The sequence below is a fragment of the Alternaria rosae genome (assembly GCF_020736505.1).
Source record: "Alternaria rosae strain MPI-PUGE-AT-0040 chromosome Unknown BKA58scaffold_14, whole genome shotgun sequence".
Classification (NCBI taxonomy): Eukaryota; Fungi; Ascomycota; class Dothideomycetes; order Pleosporales; family Pleosporaceae; genus Alternaria; species Alternaria rosae.
In genome coordinates, this window is record NW_025763583.1 from 351,142 (window position 1) to 370,438 (window position 19,297).

The 19,297-nt window shown below is 52.6% G+C and overlaps 9 protein-coding genes across 9 annotated transcripts; 6 read left to right on the forward strand and 3 right to left on the reverse strand.

The window, feature by feature from the left end:
• Positions 1 to 594: 594 nt before the first annotated feature.
• Positions 595 to 1,966, forward strand: BKA58DRAFT_69559 (uncharacterized protein). Its single transcript, XM_046175743.1, has one exon. The coding sequence runs from the start codon at positions 748 to 750 to the stop codon at positions 1,735 to 1,737; it is 990 nt and encodes a 329-aa protein (XP_046020006.1). The 5' UTR covers positions 595 to 747; the 3' UTR covers positions 1,738 to 1,966.
• A 46-nt stretch (positions 1,967 to 2,012) lies between these two features.
• Positions 2,013 to 3,375, reverse strand: BKA58DRAFT_69792 (uncharacterized protein). The gene has a single exon (XM_046175744.1). It carries the CDS (start codon positions 3,160 to 3,162, stop codon positions 2,197 to 2,199), a length of 966 nt encoding a protein of 321 aa, XP_046020007.1. The 5' UTR covers positions 3,163 to 3,375; the 3' UTR covers positions 2,013 to 2,196.
• A 114-nt stretch (positions 3,376 to 3,489) lies between these two features.
• Positions 3,490 to 5,437, forward strand: BKA58DRAFT_395057 (uncharacterized protein). The gene has a single exon (XM_046171251.1). The coding sequence runs from the start codon at positions 3,898 to 3,900 to the stop codon at positions 5,230 to 5,232; it is 1,335 nt and encodes a 444-aa protein (XP_046020008.1). The 5' UTR covers positions 3,490 to 3,897; the 3' UTR covers positions 5,233 to 5,437.
• A 1,448-nt stretch (positions 5,438 to 6,885) lies between these two features.
• Positions 6,886 to 7,269, forward strand: BKA58DRAFT_445002 (uncharacterized protein; the record flags this gene model as incomplete). The annotated part of the gene is made up of 1 exon (XM_046174114.1): positions 6,886 to 7,269. One exon carries the CDS (start codon positions 6,886 to 6,888, stop codon positions 7,267 to 7,269), a length of 384 nt encoding a protein of 127 aa, XP_046020009.1.
• A 1,298-nt stretch (positions 7,270 to 8,567) lies between these two features.
• Positions 8,568 to 10,808, forward strand: BKA58DRAFT_69900 (GatB/GatE catalytic domain-containing protein). Its single transcript, XM_046175746.1, has 4 exons — positions 8,568 to 9,795; positions 9,846 to 10,075; positions 10,127 to 10,582; positions 10,671 to 10,808. The coding sequence occupies exons 1-3, from the start codon at positions 8,602 to 8,604 to the stop codon at positions 10,542 to 10,544; spliced, it is 1,842 nt and encodes a 613-aa protein (XP_046020010.1). The 5' UTR covers positions 8,568 to 8,601; the 3' UTR covers positions 10,545 to 10,582; positions 10,671 to 10,808.
• Positions 10,809 to 10,983: 175 nt separating this feature from the next.
• On the forward strand, positions 10,984 to 13,801 carry BKA58DRAFT_406569 (uncharacterized protein; the record flags this gene model as incomplete). The annotated part of the gene is made up of 2 exons (XM_046171967.1): positions 10,984 to 11,565; positions 11,621 to 13,801. The coding sequence occupies 2 exons, from the start codon at positions 10,984 to 10,986 to the stop codon at positions 13,799 to 13,801; spliced, it is 2,763 nt and encodes a 920-aa protein (XP_046020011.1).
• Positions 13,802 to 13,878: 77 nt separating this feature from the next.
• Positions 13,879 to 15,425, reverse strand: BKA58DRAFT_415281 (hemolysin-III related-domain-containing protein; the record flags this gene model as incomplete). The annotated part of the gene is made up of 7 exons (XM_046172538.1): positions 13,879 to 14,034; positions 14,100 to 14,432; positions 14,480 to 14,540; positions 14,595 to 14,757; positions 14,806 to 14,867; positions 14,924 to 14,959; positions 15,385 to 15,425. The coding sequence occupies 7 exons, from the start codon at positions 15,423 to 15,425 to the stop codon at positions 13,879 to 13,881; spliced, it is 852 nt and encodes a 283-aa protein (XP_046020012.1).
• A 310-nt stretch (positions 15,426 to 15,735) lies between these two features.
• BKA58DRAFT_69992 (uncharacterized protein) lies at positions 15,736 to 17,741 on the forward strand. The gene is made up of 3 exons (XM_046175748.1): positions 15,736 to 16,226; positions 16,273 to 17,436; positions 17,493 to 17,741. The coding sequence occupies exons 1-3, from the start codon at positions 15,846 to 15,848 to the stop codon at positions 17,514 to 17,516; spliced, it is 1,569 nt and encodes a 522-aa protein (XP_046020013.1). The 5' UTR covers positions 15,736 to 15,845; the 3' UTR covers positions 17,517 to 17,741.
• Positions 17,742 to 18,533: 792 nt separating this feature from the next.
• BKA58DRAFT_69841 (60S ribosomal protein L27a) lies at positions 18,534 to 19,285 on the reverse strand. The gene is made up of 3 exons (XM_046175745.1): positions 19,068 to 19,285; positions 18,964 to 19,014; positions 18,534 to 18,911 (listed from the first exon to the last, which is right to left on the reverse strand). Exons 1-3 carry the CDS (start codon positions 19,116 to 19,118, stop codon positions 18,567 to 18,569), a joined length of 447 nt encoding a protein of 148 aa, XP_046020014.1. The 5' UTR covers positions 19,119 to 19,285; the 3' UTR covers positions 18,534 to 18,566.
• Positions 19,286 to 19,297: the final 12 nt, after the last annotated feature.

The window sequence follows — 19,297 nt, forward strand, 5'->3', positions numbered from 1 at the left end:
GGTAAGGTCGCCGGAGAAGTCTTGCAATGTTGTTTCCAAGGCTACCTGGATGGACGGTGATGGCTGACGCGATGTGAGAAAACTCATCACCGCTGGCGCCTTGTGCATCGCGCTGCAGCGCCCTGCTGGCTGTTCAAGGTTGAGCCTTGCGGTGCAGAGTGCTGTGCAGCGGCTGCCGATATGCCGGCAACACGTGATTTCGGGGCCGGAGGAGCCGCTTGGCTCACTTTCTGCGACAGATACCAACAACGTCGACGCCCCCATCGCCTGACGCATCCCCACGGTAATTGTAATTTGCACCGGCGGCCCGCCATCCCACTCTGCCCTCTTCAAACGCCGACTCACTCCTCGCCCACCTGCAGCCTCGCTTGCTAGACGCTTCGGGAAAGTCTTGTTGCGTTCTGCCACTTTCGACGTGTAGTCAGCATCAGATCCAGTCATTCACGCGCACGGCACTGCCCGGGCGGTTATTCACTCACACGAACGCGCTTCATTGAGAGGCATTTTTCACAGCCATACAGAAACTGCGCCTCACCTCATCGGTACACCACGACCATCCGCGCCCGTGCTTGCCATAATCACTCATCAAAATCTGCGAACCGTAGATTACTACGCATCCTCAGCCACCCGACCGTCCTATCACCAGTCTACCCACTCCGCAACATCAGAGCGCGTCTCGACCAGTAGCTGGTTAAGTCATCACCTCGCTAAGGTTAAGCTGAACTGACCCGCAGTTCCTACTCCAACATGCAGCCCCATCACTCCCTGCCAGCGCGCCCGCCGCCAACGACATATTCGGCACCGCCTTCAAGGACCAACAACGCTGGCGCACGAGGCCAGGGCAACTCGCCCATGTTTGCTGGCTTCACACCACGCGCCGTGGCAGCGCATGCTCCCCCACAGGCGTCTGCTGCGCCGGCAAACTACGCGCAAGCCCCAGTGAGCGCCCCCTACCAAGCACCCGCGTACCCGACCAGCAATACTTACAACAACTACTCGTATCCAGCCTACGCGACGGGCGCACCTGCTGCGGCCTCATACCCAGCTGCTTCGACCATGAACCGCGGATTTACTGGCACTTATGATCCCGAAGAAGAAGCCCGAATCGCCGAGTGGAACAGCGCATACAATGCTGGCGATGCAAACGCGAAGAAGGGCACCGGAGCAAATACGACCGCCCGACCGGAAGCCGCAACCACTCAGGATACCGAGGCAGGACCAGCAGCCGACGGCAAGCGCAAGACCGTCGTTCGAGAGGGAGGCGGAAAACAGTGGGAGGACGAGACTCTGCTCGAGTGGAACCCCTTGCACCCGCGACTCTTCATCGGTAACCTGGCGGGTGAAGTCACCGACGATTCACTCCTCAAAGCCTTCGCCAAGTACCCGTCTCTGTCCAAAGCCCGCGTCGTACGAGACAAGAAGTCTACCAAGAGCAGGAGTTATGGTTTCGTGAGCTTCTCAGACACCGACGACTACTTCCGTGCCGCCAAGGAGATGAACGGCAAGTACATCGGCAGTCACCCAGTCCTCATCAAGCGAGCCACATCTGAGGTCAAGGCCGTCGTAAAGAAGGACGACAAACACAAGCAAGGAAAGAACAGGAACAACAAAAACAACAAAGAAAAATCTGGAAACGGCAACAACAGTGCACCCGCGGCAGTCGCATCTCCCGCCATGTTCATACCTCGTGGTGTCCAGAAGAAGGGCAAGTCGAATGGCCCGAGAGTCCTGGGTTGAGCGACCCTTGTGTGGTTACAGACGGTATCGACAACACGGCATGACGGACTGCCCAGGCATGTACAACAACTACGTACCCATGTGTACTCCAAACACTTCCAAGGTTAGTGGAGTCACTTCTGTTCTCTAGTTTTATGTTTGTTCGAATGATTTTTGTCTTTTGCTTTGTGTTCAAGCGTTAAATGGATTTTCAGCAGTGTCAAGTATGACGAATGCGGCGGAAGAGGCATGCCACGGTGTACAAGACACATCTGCGCGACGAGCGTATGTGTGCAGTTGGCAACGTGGTGGGGATCAAGAGCCAAGGGCTCCTTGATGTGTCTAGGTTCAAGGAACAGACGCCTGGCGGAAGTGGATCAACCGAACCAAATTTAGACAGCTCACATCAACATGCAAAACTGAAGACTGCCGTGAAACCCGTCTCTTGTCCGCATATGCCTCATCTTTCCCTACATCCCCCTACCCATCCAACCTCTTCACGCTCTCCACAACCCCCTCCCTATCCCCCTCCACGCCCAAACAATCCAAAAAATCATAACTCATATACTCTCTTTTGGGCACCCTCGCCCTCCAACAAAGCCTCGTAGTACAATACCTCATCTTCTCTTTCCAGACCGCATCCTCACTAGTCCCCCACCTCGCCTGACCACTCCCAATCCACGTATACCGCACCGCACTTGCATCATCCTTCTCCAACACCGACCCATCTCTTCTCTTTAAGTTTAATGATTTACACGCCTCAATCTGCCCCTCTAACCCCGGCCAATCCGGCAGCAAATCTTCTCTCGTTTCGAATTCTAGATTAACTTCTTGACATGAAGCCGGTAGGGTTAAGGACGCCAGCGTCTCAACCAGGCGCTGTCGTTCTTTTAACTCTGCAAGGAGTGGAGGAAGCAGGTACGCACATATCGTCCACGTAATCCTGCGCCAACACAAATGGCTTAGTAGAAATTTAGAGAAGTTTGAGGCTTTCAGCGCGACGAGGTTGTCGTGGAGATGGTACAACTCAAGTCCGCGCTGCGAGGTGATGTGGTGCAGCCAGATGTCGCCGTTATAGAGCCATGATGTGGAGCCTAGGTAGCGGAAGTGGTGGGTTGCGCTGCGAAGAGGGATTCGGTGGGCTTCGACGTATATCAATCTGCACGTGAGTAACAGGGCTGTGTCGATCTTGGTAAGGTATGTGTGCCGCGGTCGGTATAAAGGGGAGATGGAGTGTAGATCGACGGGTCGAGAGTGGTCGTGGCGTTGGGAAAGGACGTGTTGGTAGATTGTGAATCGGATTTCTGCTGGGAGTGTGGAGAAGAAGTGGGATTGGAGCTGGGGATGGGAGGTTGAGGGTGTTAGGGAGGCGAGGTGTCGGCGGGTGGCGCGGGCGGCGCGTTGGCGGGTGTAGCGGCCTTTTGGGAGGGATTTGGGTTGTGGCATCTTGTGTTCTTTGTTGTTTTGATGTTGAGGTTTTGGATGTATATGTTAAGTGGTTGGGCTGGGTGATGTGTATGACGTCGTTTGGCGAGGCGATTGATTGAGATTTTACTGCCCTTCCTCACCGAAGTCCAACGTAAATGTCCTTGAATTCCCCAATACTAGCTCTTGATTCTATGAGTGACCGGCACATTGGTAACTTGAGAAGATATTGAGTGCATGTGTAGCCGGAAGCATCGTGGTGCAGCATGTGAGCTCTCGTCATGGTCCGTGCGTTAGCACAGAGCCTTCCTCTTCACATGCACTCTTGCCTCAGCTTCATCACTCCGGTAGTACTGACTCCGTCTCGTCAAATATAGTGCAAGAAACTCACAAAGGTATTGTGCCTCCATTCTAATGCAGTTGTGACTGCATGAAAGTCTCATCTGGGCTCTGAGGAGCAGCGGAACAGAACGGTTGACGCAGACCTCGGATGTGCTCATGATCGACTCTCAGCTTGAGACCTAGTGTAACATTCGACTCCTCTCACCTCGGACACAACCGGAGATATAATTGAGGGCATATAGCTTTTGCCTTCCTCTTATCAGCAGTCCTTGATGATGAAGCTTTTGCCTCCAGTTGCCTACCGCGATGACTTGCCTAAGGTGTCTAGATAAGAAGAGTTCGCATTTGGCCCCAGCTTACGACGTGTAGTAACGGGTTACCAGGAGCTTCCCTATTTTTCGACAAAACGATACCATGCCACCTGTGAGGCCGCCTCACCTGGCAACAATCTCGAATAATTCCAAGCTGTGGACTGCTTTCACATCGAGTTACCGGGGCCTCGAATTGTGTAATTACACACAACATCTAGAAGCACACTTACTACACAGTGCAAAAGTCTATTCAGTAGCCCTACGAAATTGCGCCCACGCGGGAAAGCCCATAAAACAAAGGCTCTCAATCTCTTCCAGGCCCCGCGGCAACCTCCAGTCTCACTCCAACTCATTACCCGCAAACCACTCAAGTCGTCCCTTTAGTAGTCTCAGCAAATCTACCAAAATGGCATCTCAACAAACAGACTCAGAGTCGTCCAGCCCCGCATTTTCCATTGAGTCAACAACACCAGTTGCACCGGACAGTTCTGCGTCAGACTCATCAGCTACCTTCGACTTCGATGCCGTCCTAGCCAAGCACAACGTTACCAAGAAGCGTCTCAACGAAGTCCACAATGTACTCATTGACATTGCCACGGATGCAGGAAAGATCATGGTTGCAGCCGAGGACTGCATCATCACGACCGTCCATAAAAAGAACACATCCGACGTAGTCACCAGATTCGACAAGCAAATCGAAGCTATGGCAGAGGAACGCCTTGCCCAATCCTTCCCCGAATACACTTTCCTCGGCGAAGAGACGTTCAAGCACGGCACGAAGCTCGCAGACACGCCGACATTCATTGTGGATCCAATCGACGGCACGCTGAACTTCTCACTTGGTGTACCCAACTGTGCCATCTCACTGGCCCTAACGCTCGACAAGAAACCTGTCGTTGGCGTCGTGTTCAATCCTTTCCGCGGAGACATGTACCACGCGATCAAGGGTCAAGGCGCCTACCTGACCAAGACCTTCACCAACCACAAGATCAAGCTACCCGTCCAGCCCATACCTAAATCGATGCCATCGCTCAACTCCTGTCTCATAGCCGTCGAATGGGGCAATCAACGCTCTGGTCCAAACTGGGCCCTGCGCACATCAATCCACAACGCTCTCCTCACCTCCAAAGATGAGGGCGGCGCAATGTGCAAGTCTGTACGCTCAAACGGGTCCGCGGCACTAGATTTCTGCTACGTGGCTCACGGTATGCTCGACGCATTCTGGGAAGGTGGTGTGTATTCCTGGGACGTTGCTGCTGGTTGGTGTATTCTGGAAGAGGCTGGTGGGGTTGTTGTGAGCGCTAATCCTGGGGACTGGGATCCGGAGCTAGAGGGTCGTCTTTACTTTGCCGTGCGCAATGCGAAGCGCGAGGATCAGCGTGCTGTTATTCAGGAGCTTTGGGGGATGATGGGGGATAGGAAGTTTGTGTTTCCCTGAGTGCGGTTCTTGGGTGCTTTCACGGCATGGGGATGGTATAGAGGATTTACATGCAGTACACGGCTAGGATCTGGGTTGTTCGGTCAGGCAGTTTGTCCTGCAATAAACTCATACATGATGATATACAAGTATATGAGAATCCCTTCGATATGCTTTCGCTGCCTTGACCAAAAGCAAGTGAGCACCATTGTCGCTGCACGTTATTTGCGGTTGTAATGCTCATTCCTAATGCGTAGAGAGCAGTAATGGAGCCGTCCTAACTTCTGCGACTGATGGCTTCCACAGCACCTATAGACCCTCATGTTTGAAGAAGTGACGACAAGCACCTGCTTCTTCATCTACCGTGAAACCCAAACAAACTTCCTCCATCACACTCTCACCCCAACACACCTCACTGCATGACCATCCATCCACATCGAAGCATCTTTTGCTGCCACACCGTTATTGTATAGCACATCCCTATCATCAACTCGTCATACGCTTAATCGGCTCTACACTCACCACCTCGATCAGGCTGTCTCGCAGCTCAGTGTCAGTGTAGCTGCATCTTGTGCAGTCCTTGCACGTTTCTCCTACCACGCTCGACCTTCAGTCCTTCGTAACCTACATCACCATCACCAGCGCCTTCAACGAGACCCGCAGTCCATGTAGCACCACACCCACTGAGTACATGCCCTTTGACACCCGACGATCCAACCCAACCCGACCCAAACGCCACACGCACACATTTCGCCCAAGATTAACCCATAAACGCCGCACCGTCTTCGACCAAGGCCACAACCCCAGAACAACTTCCTTCACCGGTAGGCCTCTCACCGCAACCGAGAGACTACACGTAGCCCGCCAACGCCTCCGCAAGTTCGAGAGGACACAATCCCGCAAAGCCCAACGGAAGACTTGGACCCGTAACGGAACCCGATCTACACCAAGCAAGCTCGACAGAATCCACCTCAAGCTGAAGAGGATCTTGACCGGCAGCTTCTGAGCACCTCCACGTCTACACTCTGACGCCTTGAGTGTGTTTATGAGCACGACTGCTACTTGTGTAACAAGCGCTGTATCTTGTGGTGTACTTCAAGCCCCAGTCCAGGGACAAGGTCGAACATTTTCCAACCACCGGCCGAGAGCCACCAATCCACTCGAACCACGCGAGAGGAGAAGGATTGTCGAAGAGCGACCACTACGCAAGCTTAGACGTCGAGAAGCTAAAGCGAAGAGGAAGGCGAACCGCACGTTGAAGAAGGGACTCCGTGCTAAGATAGCCGACTTCTTTGGTATCTTCCGTCTTTGGTAGGCACCTAAATCCCACCTTTTATGACCTGTGCAGCCACATCTGCAGGTTGTGGAGTTAATACAGCGTGCGTATCATCAGCGCCAGTATTCACGAGCATATCCGGTGGTGTCTCATCTGCAAGCCCACCAATCTGGGCACCTAACTCTCCCAGTCGCCATCTCACCGCTGAGGAGAAGGAAGAGCTGCAAAAGAAGAAAGAGGAACGCACAGAGAAAAAGCAACAGCAGAAGGAGGTTCGAGACGGGGCCAAAGCAGACACCAAGGCCAAGATTCAAGACGCGGGTAGCACGAAGGCCAAACTTCGGCTTTACGTCACCTTGCTCAAGCTCAAGCTTCACCTCTGAGCTTGAGATCAGTATATGGCAGACGGTGGAGATTGTGGTGGTAGCTATAGCTCCGGCGACTGTGGCGGCGGCGACTCCGGCGGTTGTAGCACATCCCATACCGCAGGTGACGGGGGCAGCTACTCGGGCGGGTTTTCAGGAACCGATTACATCCCACAAGGCTCCTGGTCCAGCCCACCGTTGACAGCCGAGGAGCGCGCGGAACGCGACCACAAACGCAAAGAAGAACAAGAGAAGTACGAGCGTAAGAGAGCGGAACGCAAAGAGGAGAAGAATCAAAGAAGGCTAGTCCGAGCAGAAACCGTTGCTACAGTCAAGACGAAGCGCCGCGACTCCAATAAGCTGAAGGAGAAGCTCCGTCTGACCACCACGCTACTTACGCTCAAGCTTCATCTTTAAGCGACACCCAACACACACCTGAGGCCTTGAATGGAGTCTTCATTCGTCGCCGCAGATTCTGCAACGACATCCTCAGGCGACTGCGGAACGACATCTGGAGATTGTGGAGCCGACTCGAGCGGCAATAGCGGAGGTGACTGTGGTGCTGATTCAGGGAAAGACTGTACCGACACAAAACTTCATCCGACTGAACGAGAATACAAGTACACCGACTTCGCCGCTGGACCCGAGACAGCCACTGCCGGTCCTTCCACGTCGCAGTCGAAGACACAACCCCATACCAGCACACCAGAAGAATTGCAGCGACAGGAAGAGCGTACACAGGCGAAGGCGCAGAAGAAGGAAAAGAGAAAAGAACAGACCAAAAAGTTCCTGAATAGCGCCAGGTCTGTTGCTGAGAACATCATCAAAGGCAAGTTTTGAGGTGTCGGCTGTACGGTCAAGAGTTGCATAATCTCCACAAGCTCGGGCCCAGGACATACCAATCGTTTGCGCGGATGGGGACCAGTATTCGCAGCAGTCGGAGTCATCGGAGCGTGCGATTCTCTCACGACACGAACACAAGCCGTCAATCAGAGGCAGACTTCGCTCGCTGGCCGGGAGTGTATGTCCATCCTGGGAACTTTGTACACGCCGCCGATAGGCCGAAAGACGAAGAAGCGTGGCAGAGGTGCCGCAGACGCCTCAGAAGACTGAAGGCTCGTGTGCGCAAGAAGAGAGCCGAACGAAACGACTCGCATGGCAAACGTCGATAGTTTCGACATTCCTCGCCCTAACGCGGGTGAGCACACCTTCTATCAGAACATTACCTGTTATGTTCACGTTTACGCGCCGACTACTGTACACCAAAATACCCTGAGCGCGGCGCCAGAGACACACGCCACGGTGGGAAGCTCATGCGAATCAGATCCGACCCTATCAGTGCCCGAGAACCTGGGCGGAGTGGCTGCCAACCTCCGTTTTATTGATCTCGAGAGGGTGAAACGAAGACGGCCAGGAAAGAGACAAGCCCTTGTTGAGTGGGCAATCAGGAAACTCCAGAGGTTACTCCACAAGGTGACCTAAAGCAGAGGGTTGGTGTGAATGCGGTGGCATCGATACCATGTCGGTAAAGCTTGTCGAGCTCGACGGCCTTTCGGCCGACGTCGAAACGTGTTCAAGTGGAACAAGCGACGCGAGAGATTTTGGCGTTGGCGTCGGCTCCATTTCCTGGCATTGAAGTATTCGGTGGTTGGCGTCGCGCGTCACTGATCCACGGTCGCTCGGAAGTGAGCACAGACCGCCCGCAATTGTGCATTGGCATCGGAACTGCTACTCGTCAGACTTCACGTCATGTTCGCCCGCACTACCCGCAACACTCTTGTTACAGCCTCGAAACAGCCGTACATATGTCACACATGTCTACGCCGAACTAGACAGTCCCAATTGGGTACTGCTCGTCTTCCCACGCGACAAACTATACGAACTCTCCACACTGAGACCCAGCCACAACCAAGCCAGGATGGCACCGCGTTCCGAAAGCAGTTGAAAGATGCTGCGAAGCAACAAAAGAAAGAAAAGAGCGCCTCTTCGGGATCCTCAAAGTCCTCGAAAAAGGGCAAGGATGTACGACTAGAGAAGTGGGAGCTAACGGTTGGAATCGAAGTCCACGCCGAGCTCAACACCGCGCGGAAGCTCTTCTCTGGTGCTGCGACCTCAGTCAGCGAGGCACCCAATACTCATGTCTCCTTGTTCGACGTCGCTTTCCCCGGTACTCAGCCTCACTTCCAGAAGGAAACCCTCCTGCCCGCCCTCCGCGCCGCCATAGCCTTCCAATGCGAGATACAGCCCAAGAGCAGCTTCGACCGCAAGCACTACTTCTATCAAGATCAGCCCTCCGGCTACCAGATTACGCAGTACTACGAGCCTTTTGCGACGAATGGCAAGATCACCCTGTATCCTCATGACTTCCCGCCTGGCGCTGCCCCGCAGTCAGGGCCTGTCGAGATTGGCATCAAGCAAATACAGATGGAGCAGGATACCGCAAAGACCGTGCAGCAACCCCCTTCGACTCACCTACTCGACTTCAACCGCGTCTCGCATCCTCTAATCGAAATCATCACCCTCCCTCACATTCACGATCCCACGGTCGCTGCTGTCGTCGTCCGCAAGATACAAAACATACTCAAGGCTGTCAATGCCTGCACAACCGGCATGGAGCTAGGCGGACTGCGTGCCGATGTTAACGTATCAGTCCGTCAACGCGCAGGGGATTCATCCGCAGCTAGCCACTCGTACTCCGGTGTTACTGGTCTAGGCCAAAGGACTGAGATCAAGAACTTGGCAAGCGTCAAGGCTGTGGAAGATGCCATCATCGCAGAGCGTGATCGGCAAATTGACTTGCTCGAGGGTGGAGGTGTCGTTGAGGGTGAGACTCGCGGATGGACTCTTGGAAGCAAGACCACCAAACGTCTCCGAGGCAAAGAGGGCGAGATCGACTACCGCTACATGCCGGATCCAGATATTGCTCCTATCATCGTTGGAAACGTAAGCACGAATGTCACCGTTGGCATGAAGACTATACTAATCATTTTTAGGATCTTGTTGAGCACCTCCGGAACACCCTTCCCAAACTGCCCGATGTGAACGTAGACATGCTCGCCAATACTTACGGACTTACGACCAAAGATGCCATCACACTACTCTCCATGGACGATGGTGAACGATTAGAGTATTATCTGGACGTGATTCGCTGCCTGGTACGCCAAACCGAGCAGCACGAAAAAGATGTTCCGCTAGAAATCTTGGGCAAGATTACCGGCAACTGGTATGTTCATCTGCTATGATACGCGTCGGGATCAAACTAACGCAAGACTAGGGTGTTGATGGAACTCGGTTCTCTCTTCCAGGACGAACCTTGGGATCCCAACCGCGTTCCGGCCGACTATCTTGCCGGTGTCATTTCGCACATTCGTCGCAAAGAGGTCACTTCGCCTTCCGCAAAACGTCTACTTGCCATCAAGTTTGAGGGAGATCAGCGCAGCGTATCTGAAGTCGTTCACCAAGAGAACCTCCTCCTGCAACCACTCAGCCAGGAAGAGTACGTCAAGCTGGCACAGACTTTGCTAGAAGAGAAACCCGACATGGTGCGAGACATCAGCGAGAAGGGTCAGGTCAAGAAGGTTGGTTGGTTCGTGGGGCAAATGGTGATGAGAGCTCCGGATGGGAGTGTTGAGCCAGACAAGGCGAAGGAAGTACTGCTGAACCTTTTGGATGTAGGAGAGAAGGTGCAGTGATGGTGTGGATACCCTAATGAAACATATCTCTATTGATGGTACGTATTGCTTTTGTGGCTTATGTGACCGCTGGCTATAAGGGTCCAATGTACGGGTAAGGATGTCAAAACCACTAACGTTTGACAGCCCAACAACCTCAACCCACCAACTAACCAGCCCATAAGCAGTCGAACCTCGTGTCTCGCTTCCAGAATGTGAAAGTCCACAGCGCACGGTGACAGTGTAAGAATTTTGGGAGCCGGTTCAGGTCCCAGACCGGCGACCGCAGGTGCAACACGGCTGTCATTAGCCAACAACCCAGGGAGACCAGAAGACGCCAACCTCATCCCTTCGGAAGCTACATCTGTCACTCCACTCATACGCAGCATTAGTAAGGAATATGTCTGCATAACCCGTTCTAAACTCCATTCCATCTACTGAGCACATCCACCCGCCCGCCATGTCCCCCGAACAAACCGCCGAGTACATCGCCCGCTTCCGCAATCGCATTGCGACAATCCGCCAGAACGTCACAGTCACATCTCTCAAAGGCAGGATAACACACTCCATACACCGTCGAGATAGTCTGGGCCGCCGGGGAGAGAACGCCCGTCTAGCCCTCTCTGCATCGCTAGGTCTATATTACACAGGCGTGGAAAAGTCAGAGGAAGACTTGAGAGATCTAAGTCCCGTGGACTGGGATGATGGGGATAACAACGATGGGGACGATGACGATGAGGGGGATGAAGGCGATGTAGATTGTGATGGCCGGTCCGATAGCATGGAGCCTTTACGCGATTCTGATCGTGAAGACATTACAAACGGCTATTGGGACGGGCAATGGGATTTGGATATGGATAGGGAAGAAGAGCGGTTGAGGGATGCAGAGCACCGGATTGCGGAAGAGAGGTCGTCGAATGGAAATGGGGATGTAGAGGGTGGACAGTATGTTGCGTATCATAGCATGAATAGTAGGGCGGCGAGGAGGATGAGGCTGGATGAGGTGGAGAGGATGTATCGGAGTGGGGGGAGGTATTCTACGGTATGTTTTTGCGCTTTGGGGGTGGGGATGCATGGAGACTGACTGAGATATACAGGTTGGTAAGAAGAAGGGCCGCGAGTTGCAGAGTTTGCTGCAGAATCTCAGGCCTGAGGAGTGGAACGACGAAGCGCCAATTGAAGACCCACCTCAATCCGCTGCCCAAGACGAAGAGAACGAATACGAAGAATTACCCCAACCCACTACCCAAGAAGACCAAGAGCAAGACTCCATCTCCCTCCCATCAAATCCCTACCCCGAAGACGACTTCCTCCTCCCCTTAACCCGACAACCAGCCCGCACAACGCCTCCCCCGCCCCTCTCCTCGCCAGCTAACTTCATCATCAACCCAAACTCCTCAACCGAACTATCCGTACCATCGAACCCTTACCCAGAAGACGCACCATCACCAACCCCCTCCTTCCAGCCCCCTCCACCACCATCTCGACCCACACAATCCCCTTCCCCATTCCACCGCGCTGCAACACCACCTACTCCCCACTCTCGCTTCGCAATTTACCTTTGCGATCGGACTATTTCGCCTATTGCGCCGTTTACTGCGAGTCGGCATCTGATTTCTGCTGCGGGATCGAAGTCGACACAGAGTTACCAGTCGGAACCACTCCAACAACAGGGACATGGCTACAACGATAATGACGATGTAGAAGAGGAGTATGCACCTAATCATCCCTACCACGGTATGAGTGCCCAAGAAACGAGCGAGTACTGGTATGGGCTCGAGGGGTATCAAACGGAGAGTGAGAGGAATTTGAGGAGAAGAGGGGAAGGGAGGGGAAGAAGACGTGCGGTTTCTTCACCTGTTCAGTACAACGCGGATCGTGCTTTTGGTTCTGTGGGGGAGAATCATCAGGGTGATGAAGGGGAGGGCGGGGAGCGGGAGGATGAGGTTAGGCGACGATACCTGGATGGGTTGAGTGATGAAGCGAGGGTGAGGGCAGAGGAGGAAAAAGAGGAGGAGTTTGCTATGAGGACCGGAGCGGAAGAGACTAACGCGAAGAGGAAGGACATGATGGGGAGGCTTCTAAGTACCTTTGCGTGTCGACCTGGAACTGTTACACCGACGTGTACTGCAGTCCCCATTCCAAACGACACAGACGCAACGACTACTCCCACAGTATCCAAAACACCAAGGAAATACGGCATGACCTATCTGTCCCACAAGATAGGCCGAACACAAAAGAGAGAAGAGGAAGCAAGACTACGAGAAAGACTCATGGCTATCCAACTGCACGCAAGCGCTGAGACGCGAACTCAACACATCGAAGACATCAACACCCCTACAGAAGTCCCCGTACTCATACCCAAAGCAAAGAGAAGAAAGGACAGCACACAGCCCAATCCACCCTCTCTTGTCCCAAATCTGGAAAGCCGCACTCAAAGCATCATAGGTCCGCCTGTTGATCTCTCACAGATGATTCAGCGGGCACCGGAGAGTATTAGGGCGCCTACTCCTGTACCAAAAGCGAATACGGACGTTGAGGGAGTTGAAGAGGATGGGAAGCATGGACCCAGACAAAAACATTCAGGTTCGAGTCTCTCTGACCGCCTACGACAGACGCAGCTTGAAGATCTTCCTCTGCAATCCGATGCAGCACAGGAGATACGGAATCTGATGATGGCGCTTGAACGGGATCAGGGGGAGGCAGCTAGTACACCGACTCAGCATAGCGACATAGCACCCCACGATCCCAACCCAAACACAACATCTCTTCAACAAGCAGACGAACTACCCGGTGGTTTTTCGATCTCATCCCAACATTCCAGCCTCTCCCCCCACGAAACCCTCGAAAGACACTTCCGCACCCAACGTCAAGTCAATGAGCGTTATACCCGGCGGATCCGCCCGACGACGTCGCACTCGAGTAGTCTCACTCTGCCGGAGGGGCATGGTGGTGTCAGGGGTGTGCTAAGGATTACTAATATGGTGATACAGGGAGAAGGGGAGGAGGAGGAGAACATTGGAGGATTTGGAGAGGAGGATGAGGGATGTGAGCGGGACGAGGGATGTGAGGAGGTTGGGGCTGAGGTTGGGGTCGATGATAGCAATAATGATGGTGCGAATAGTGTTATTGAAAACCAGCAAGCTAGCATCGATGAGGTGGAAACAGATGCAGAAGAAAAAAAGGGGAGTCTTTGCTCCAAGACAATCAGGACAAGGAGGGCGAGAATGATGTACCAGAGGCCGGATGAGCAATGCGATACTCAGATCATGCTATGAGTCCAGCTATCTCGACTGTATTAAGTCGTTGGTATTACGTCCAGTACATCGATCGATCGAGAAAGTCAACCCCCTCGTTACGCCGCACAAATATTTCCATGACCATGGACATGGTCGAAAGCTCTCAGCAGACCAAACAAATGCGCGACGCCAGCACAAACAACCAAGCAATGCATAATCTGGTGACTCGAACCCCAGACATCAAACCGGTACGGATACCATTTCTCAGGGATCTACATGTGGTCAGTTCGCCATTCCTTTCTTGGGCATGAAAGCCATTCAAGGCTCATACACTTACTCTCATAGCGTACAACGCGCCACCAGTAAGATTGAATGTCGTCATCAACGCCATCCAGTCCAAACTCATCCTCCACATCTGCGTTTCCCAGCCAAACTTCAGCAAGCCATGCATGATGGGAATGATGAACGAGAGACCAAGTCCGGCATACATGGCCGCGCGGTACGGTCGATACTTTGGGCGACGGAAAGCTGGGTGGAGCGTTGCGTAAACGCAGCCTCCTGCTAAGACTGACACGAGCGTGTAGTATGTTGTTTGTAGCTGTGGTGTACAATAGAAGCCATAGTACACACATGGGATGGTGGAACCCCACATTAGTATCACTATTCCGAGCTAAAGTACTCAGTGGCTGTGTGAAATCGCGGGTGTTGTTTACTTACGTAGTCGAGCTGATTACCGAAGACATGGACGCTTTCGCTGTGGTTGTTGACGACATGGAAACTGCGGTTGTGTTACTTTCTAGGTACTAGTGCATGAAGGTGCGACAATACTTACGTTGCGGACAGTGCAAAGCAAATGGCGACACCAAAGAAGAAGGTTGAGAATACGACAACGTCCGCTGTGGCTGCTGTGTCGTATCTTGGCTGCAAGGAATAGTATACTGGGATAGGAAGCGCAAAGAACAGCACTGATCCTATAAGATGCGAGAATATATTTACTGGAAACGAGTCAGTTCGCCTTCTGCAAGCACTGCGTTGAATCTTACCTGTTTCGTTGTGGATACCGAGAATGCTTCTCAAGGACTGCTGGTAAGATTTTGAGATTGCCCTATATGTCGCCCTTCTTAGGAACCGTCTATGTGATGAGGATTCTAAAATCCTTACCTATAGCCTGACAGAATGTACTCATTGTCTCTGTCCCTAGTGAGCGCAAGTCGATGATAGGTAATCTAATGGTGAATGTACTGGTACCAACTCGCTACAATATCGGTCAGCTATATAACGATCATGCAATCAACTATCGTACGTATCTCATCCCACATCAACAAGGAGCCTTGTTGCCTTTTTCCCATTTGATCGCGAGGCTCAGCCTTGCGACCATTAGCCTTGGCATTCACATACGCGGTAGACGCATGCGTACCTGGTTTTTCGCTGTTGAACAAACTTGTTCTGCACGTCGTCGAGAACGAACACTCATCCTGGGACTGATATTTCCCTGCGCGTGAAAAGATGAGGTGGGATGTAAAGTCAAAGTATAAGCGGCACAGCCGATGTGCATGTGATTTAGTGCAGGAACAGGAAAGCCGATGCACGGATCAACACGACGCAAGACGCCTGATCTATACATTGATCCTTTCGCTCCACGTTCCTCGAATATCTGCTCCATCTCCAATCAATTGCGCCTGGTGGCACGTTAGCGCGTGTCTGATGAGTACTATCAGCAGCCTGACAGCGGCTAGATTTGGTAGGTAAAGGGTGGGGGCCGTTTGAGAAGGGACGGCACGCGCCCGTCTCATGTTCTTGCGGTGCAGCGGGAGTACTTATCGAGAGAACCGTCCGCCCGCTCCTATTCGTTACGCTATCCATGGATGCGCATTCCTACATGCAAGATTCCATGTTCTCGAGAGTTTTCGGTACACAACTCCATATCTGAATCGGCCCCCATTCGGTTTGCCGCCCAACCATGCGACCATGCAGTCAGACGGCGCAGTATGGACACTCATCAGGCTTTAGTATAAGCAGCGCGCCCCGTAATTCTTCACCCTGCCTTCTCCGGTCTGGCCTACGCTTGTTGTCTTGAGCTGCGATGTTAGTCTTGTGCAGCCTTGCTTTCATCTCTCTCTCCGCTCACAGTGTTTCCGGCATAAGTACCGGCAATGTCAACACTACAGATACTGTAGGGTTTGTAAAAGAGGACAATCAACGGGATACCATATCCCTGCTTATAAGCTGCTTCGCCACACTCGGTTTATGTGTTTATTCGGCTGTGCACTTGAACGTACCGCGCAAAGCCGAAGGCAATTGCCGGGTACTACTAAGAGAGCTTCAATGGTGCATTCTGGGCCTGTTCGCACCAGAGTTGATGGTGTACACAGCCTGGCGACAACTAGCGTCTGCGCGGCAGCTGTGTTTGGAGATAGAAGAGGCAGAACAGAAGAAGGAAGATGGGGCGAAAGCCCTCGAAAAAGTAGCCAGACCATCCTTCCTTAGGCTCCGAAACTGACAGCTTCTAGACGGCAGTAATATCGGGAGACCATGACCAGCACCGACATACACCATGGACTATTCCACATGGATTCTACGGCACAATGGGTGGATTCGCCCTCGATATTGACGATACCGACTCTCGGAGCGCGGTCTTGTTCAATGGTGCTAAACGCCTGACCCTAACTGCCAAAGGAGTTGCATTACTCGCGCAGTGCGGACATATCCCATACGTCTCCCTCGACGATATCAAAGACAAGAACAAAGCAGACGGCCTTGCTAAGCTTCTCGTGTGCATTCAGGCCGGGTGGATGATTGTTCAGGTCATCAGTCGGACTGCGTCTGGGCTGCCAACTACTTTACTCGAAGTACACGTTGTCGCTCACGTCGTTTGCGCCCTCATCATGTACATTCTCTGGTGGCACAAACCTCGCCAGGTGACATCTCCAACGTTACTCAAAGGAGACTGGCTACCTTTGACTGCGTACTTGTATCTGGCGAGTCGAATGAGTGGCAAGGTACCACAGGGCATGTTTGCGATATTTCGGGTCGCCACGCCAGAACTAGAAAAGATGGCTTACTTTGGAGAAGAAGAGACAAGACTTGAAGATCATGAACCTGTCGGATGCAGCAGTAGAGCGCAACCTCATGCGTCTGGTCATCTCGGGACTCGTCCTAACATTCAGCATTCGGAGCGAGACTGCGAAACGACTGTGCGGGATCCTGAGACCGAAGCCGGTTCCGAATTGAGACGTCTTGCCGAAGACGCTTTGCTGCTATATCCAGTTCTACGAACTCGCTTCGCTCCAGCTCGCGAACGGGCTATCTCGGGTTCTACACACAGCATACCCTACGTTACCGAACTCGTACAACCACATGCTCTGGACTGGCCAAACGATGGTCTACTCCGTCGCACCCAATCTTTGATCATGGGGATGGTATTGTGGGGAGCTTCAACTGCGTATGGTGCGATACACGTTGCAGCTTGGAACTATTTCTTTCCTAGTGAGCTAGAGCAGCTATTCTGGCGATTGAGTTCCATATGGGTCACTTTCTGTGCCGCGTTTTGGCTGGTTACCAATCTCCTAGCTTATGTTTTCCCGTTCATTGACACGATCTGGGTCGCTTACAACAAGCGGTCGCTTGGCTGGCTTAGCACTGTGGTCATTACACTTTTATGTATACTTTGTGGGGTAAGTTATATCGTGAGTCGGGCATACATTGTGGTTGAAGCTTTTGTGAGCATTAGGAATGTGCCCAAAGGCGTGTATGAGACGCCGGCGTGGTCGCAGGTTTTCCCTCATTTATAGACTTGACTGTCCATCTTCACTATATGCAATCGCTTCCAAGATCAGTCAATCCACGTATATCTGATAGCAAAGATGATCTATATCAGGAGATGAAGAAGTAAGTCCCCATTTACCAGAGGGTAATTATCTCCACAGAACTCTCATCCAAGATTTAACTCAAATCGCTTTCAGTTTCAACACGTTGACGTACTTGTCCTTGGAAGACACTAAGCCTAATCACAGAAAGAACAGTAGAGATTACTGTACACACGAATGTCGTTCAGTAGCGCGTTGATGATGGTGAGGTGATGTAAGTGCGGATCGAAGCGGTTGACAAACTCTAATGTGCGGAGGAATATGTACACAGATGCTGTGTTGGCGGGATCTTGGGTAGCGTCAAGTGCTCGAGATGAGCGGGCTCAGACACGGAAGAGAGTGAGGTGTTGAAAGTGTAATTAATTGAGATCTTGACTGCTGAGTCAAGCAGAATACTGAGCACGTCCGACTGGTCGTGTGCGGCCATTGTAATGGATTGGTAGATAGCACTAGCCGAAGAACATTATCGCAAACATGTTCATTGCGACTACTCTCTCAAGTCGATGTGATTGAATCGACGCCAGTGCTTGAAGCACGGAATACGTTGTTTAGACGACGAGCGTCAGGCGAAAGAGCAACCGGATCTACTAGATTCAGAATCAGTTTGGTATCACATAGACTTCACATCACAGCAAGGAGCGCCATAACATCACGACATCACGGAGGCAGCCATGCGATAGCATGCAAGCCAACCCACAGCCCATGCATCGCATGAGCGGGCAGCCAGCAAGGGCCAAAGGTTTGTTCAGGAACGGTCATATTGTCTATGAAACATTCCTCAGCCACCACGCTGACGCAAGTCTACGCAGACCCGTGGGGTATACTGCGGACTTGAAGATCCATCCCAATCATTGCCGTTATCCTTTTGTATGATTCCGAGACGCCGTTTCATGCACAATCGTATCGTGTGATTGTTCGAGGGTATCGTATGAAGGCGTTTATGCGACGAGCTGAACGACACCACCGGCCTCCTTGATCTTCTTCTCAGCCTCAGCCGAGACGTAGCGGGCGCGGACGACGATGGGGACGGCGGGGAGACGACCCTTTCCAAGGACCTTGGAGTAGCCGTAGTCGAGGAGGTTGAGGACAGGGGCGTTGCCGCTCTTGTTGGCGAGGTACTCAGCGCGCTTCTCAGCGGGAATGAGCGACCAAAGCTTGTCGAGGTTGATGACGGGCTTCCAGAAGAGGTTCTGCATCTTGTGGAAGTACCTCATTCCAACCTTTCCGAAGTAACCAGGATGGTACTTGTCAATGTTGGTTCGGTGGTGATGTTGACCACCGGCCTGTAGAAGTCAGTTTATGTCTTACATACAGTTCGTACAGGAGTGTTCTTACCATACCGCGACCACCGGGATGCTTGCGGTGCTTGCCGACACGTCCGTGACCCTAAATAGCGACGTTAGCAAAGTACAAGAGGACTTCGCGGCGTGATAACATACGGCGCTGACATGACCGCGGTGCTTGCGGGTCTTGGAAAGATGGGTGGGCATCTTGACGGTATGTGATGCTGTGGGTTAGTTGTCGTAGGAGCGAAGCAGGAAGTTCGACAATGGCTCGCAGGCTATTTTGTTCGTTGGGTGGAAAAGCTAAGCGAGGCGCGCTAGTAACGGTCACGTGCGAGATCCCTGTCGCACCGTCACATCTCTCTCGTTACATTGTCTGGGTTTGG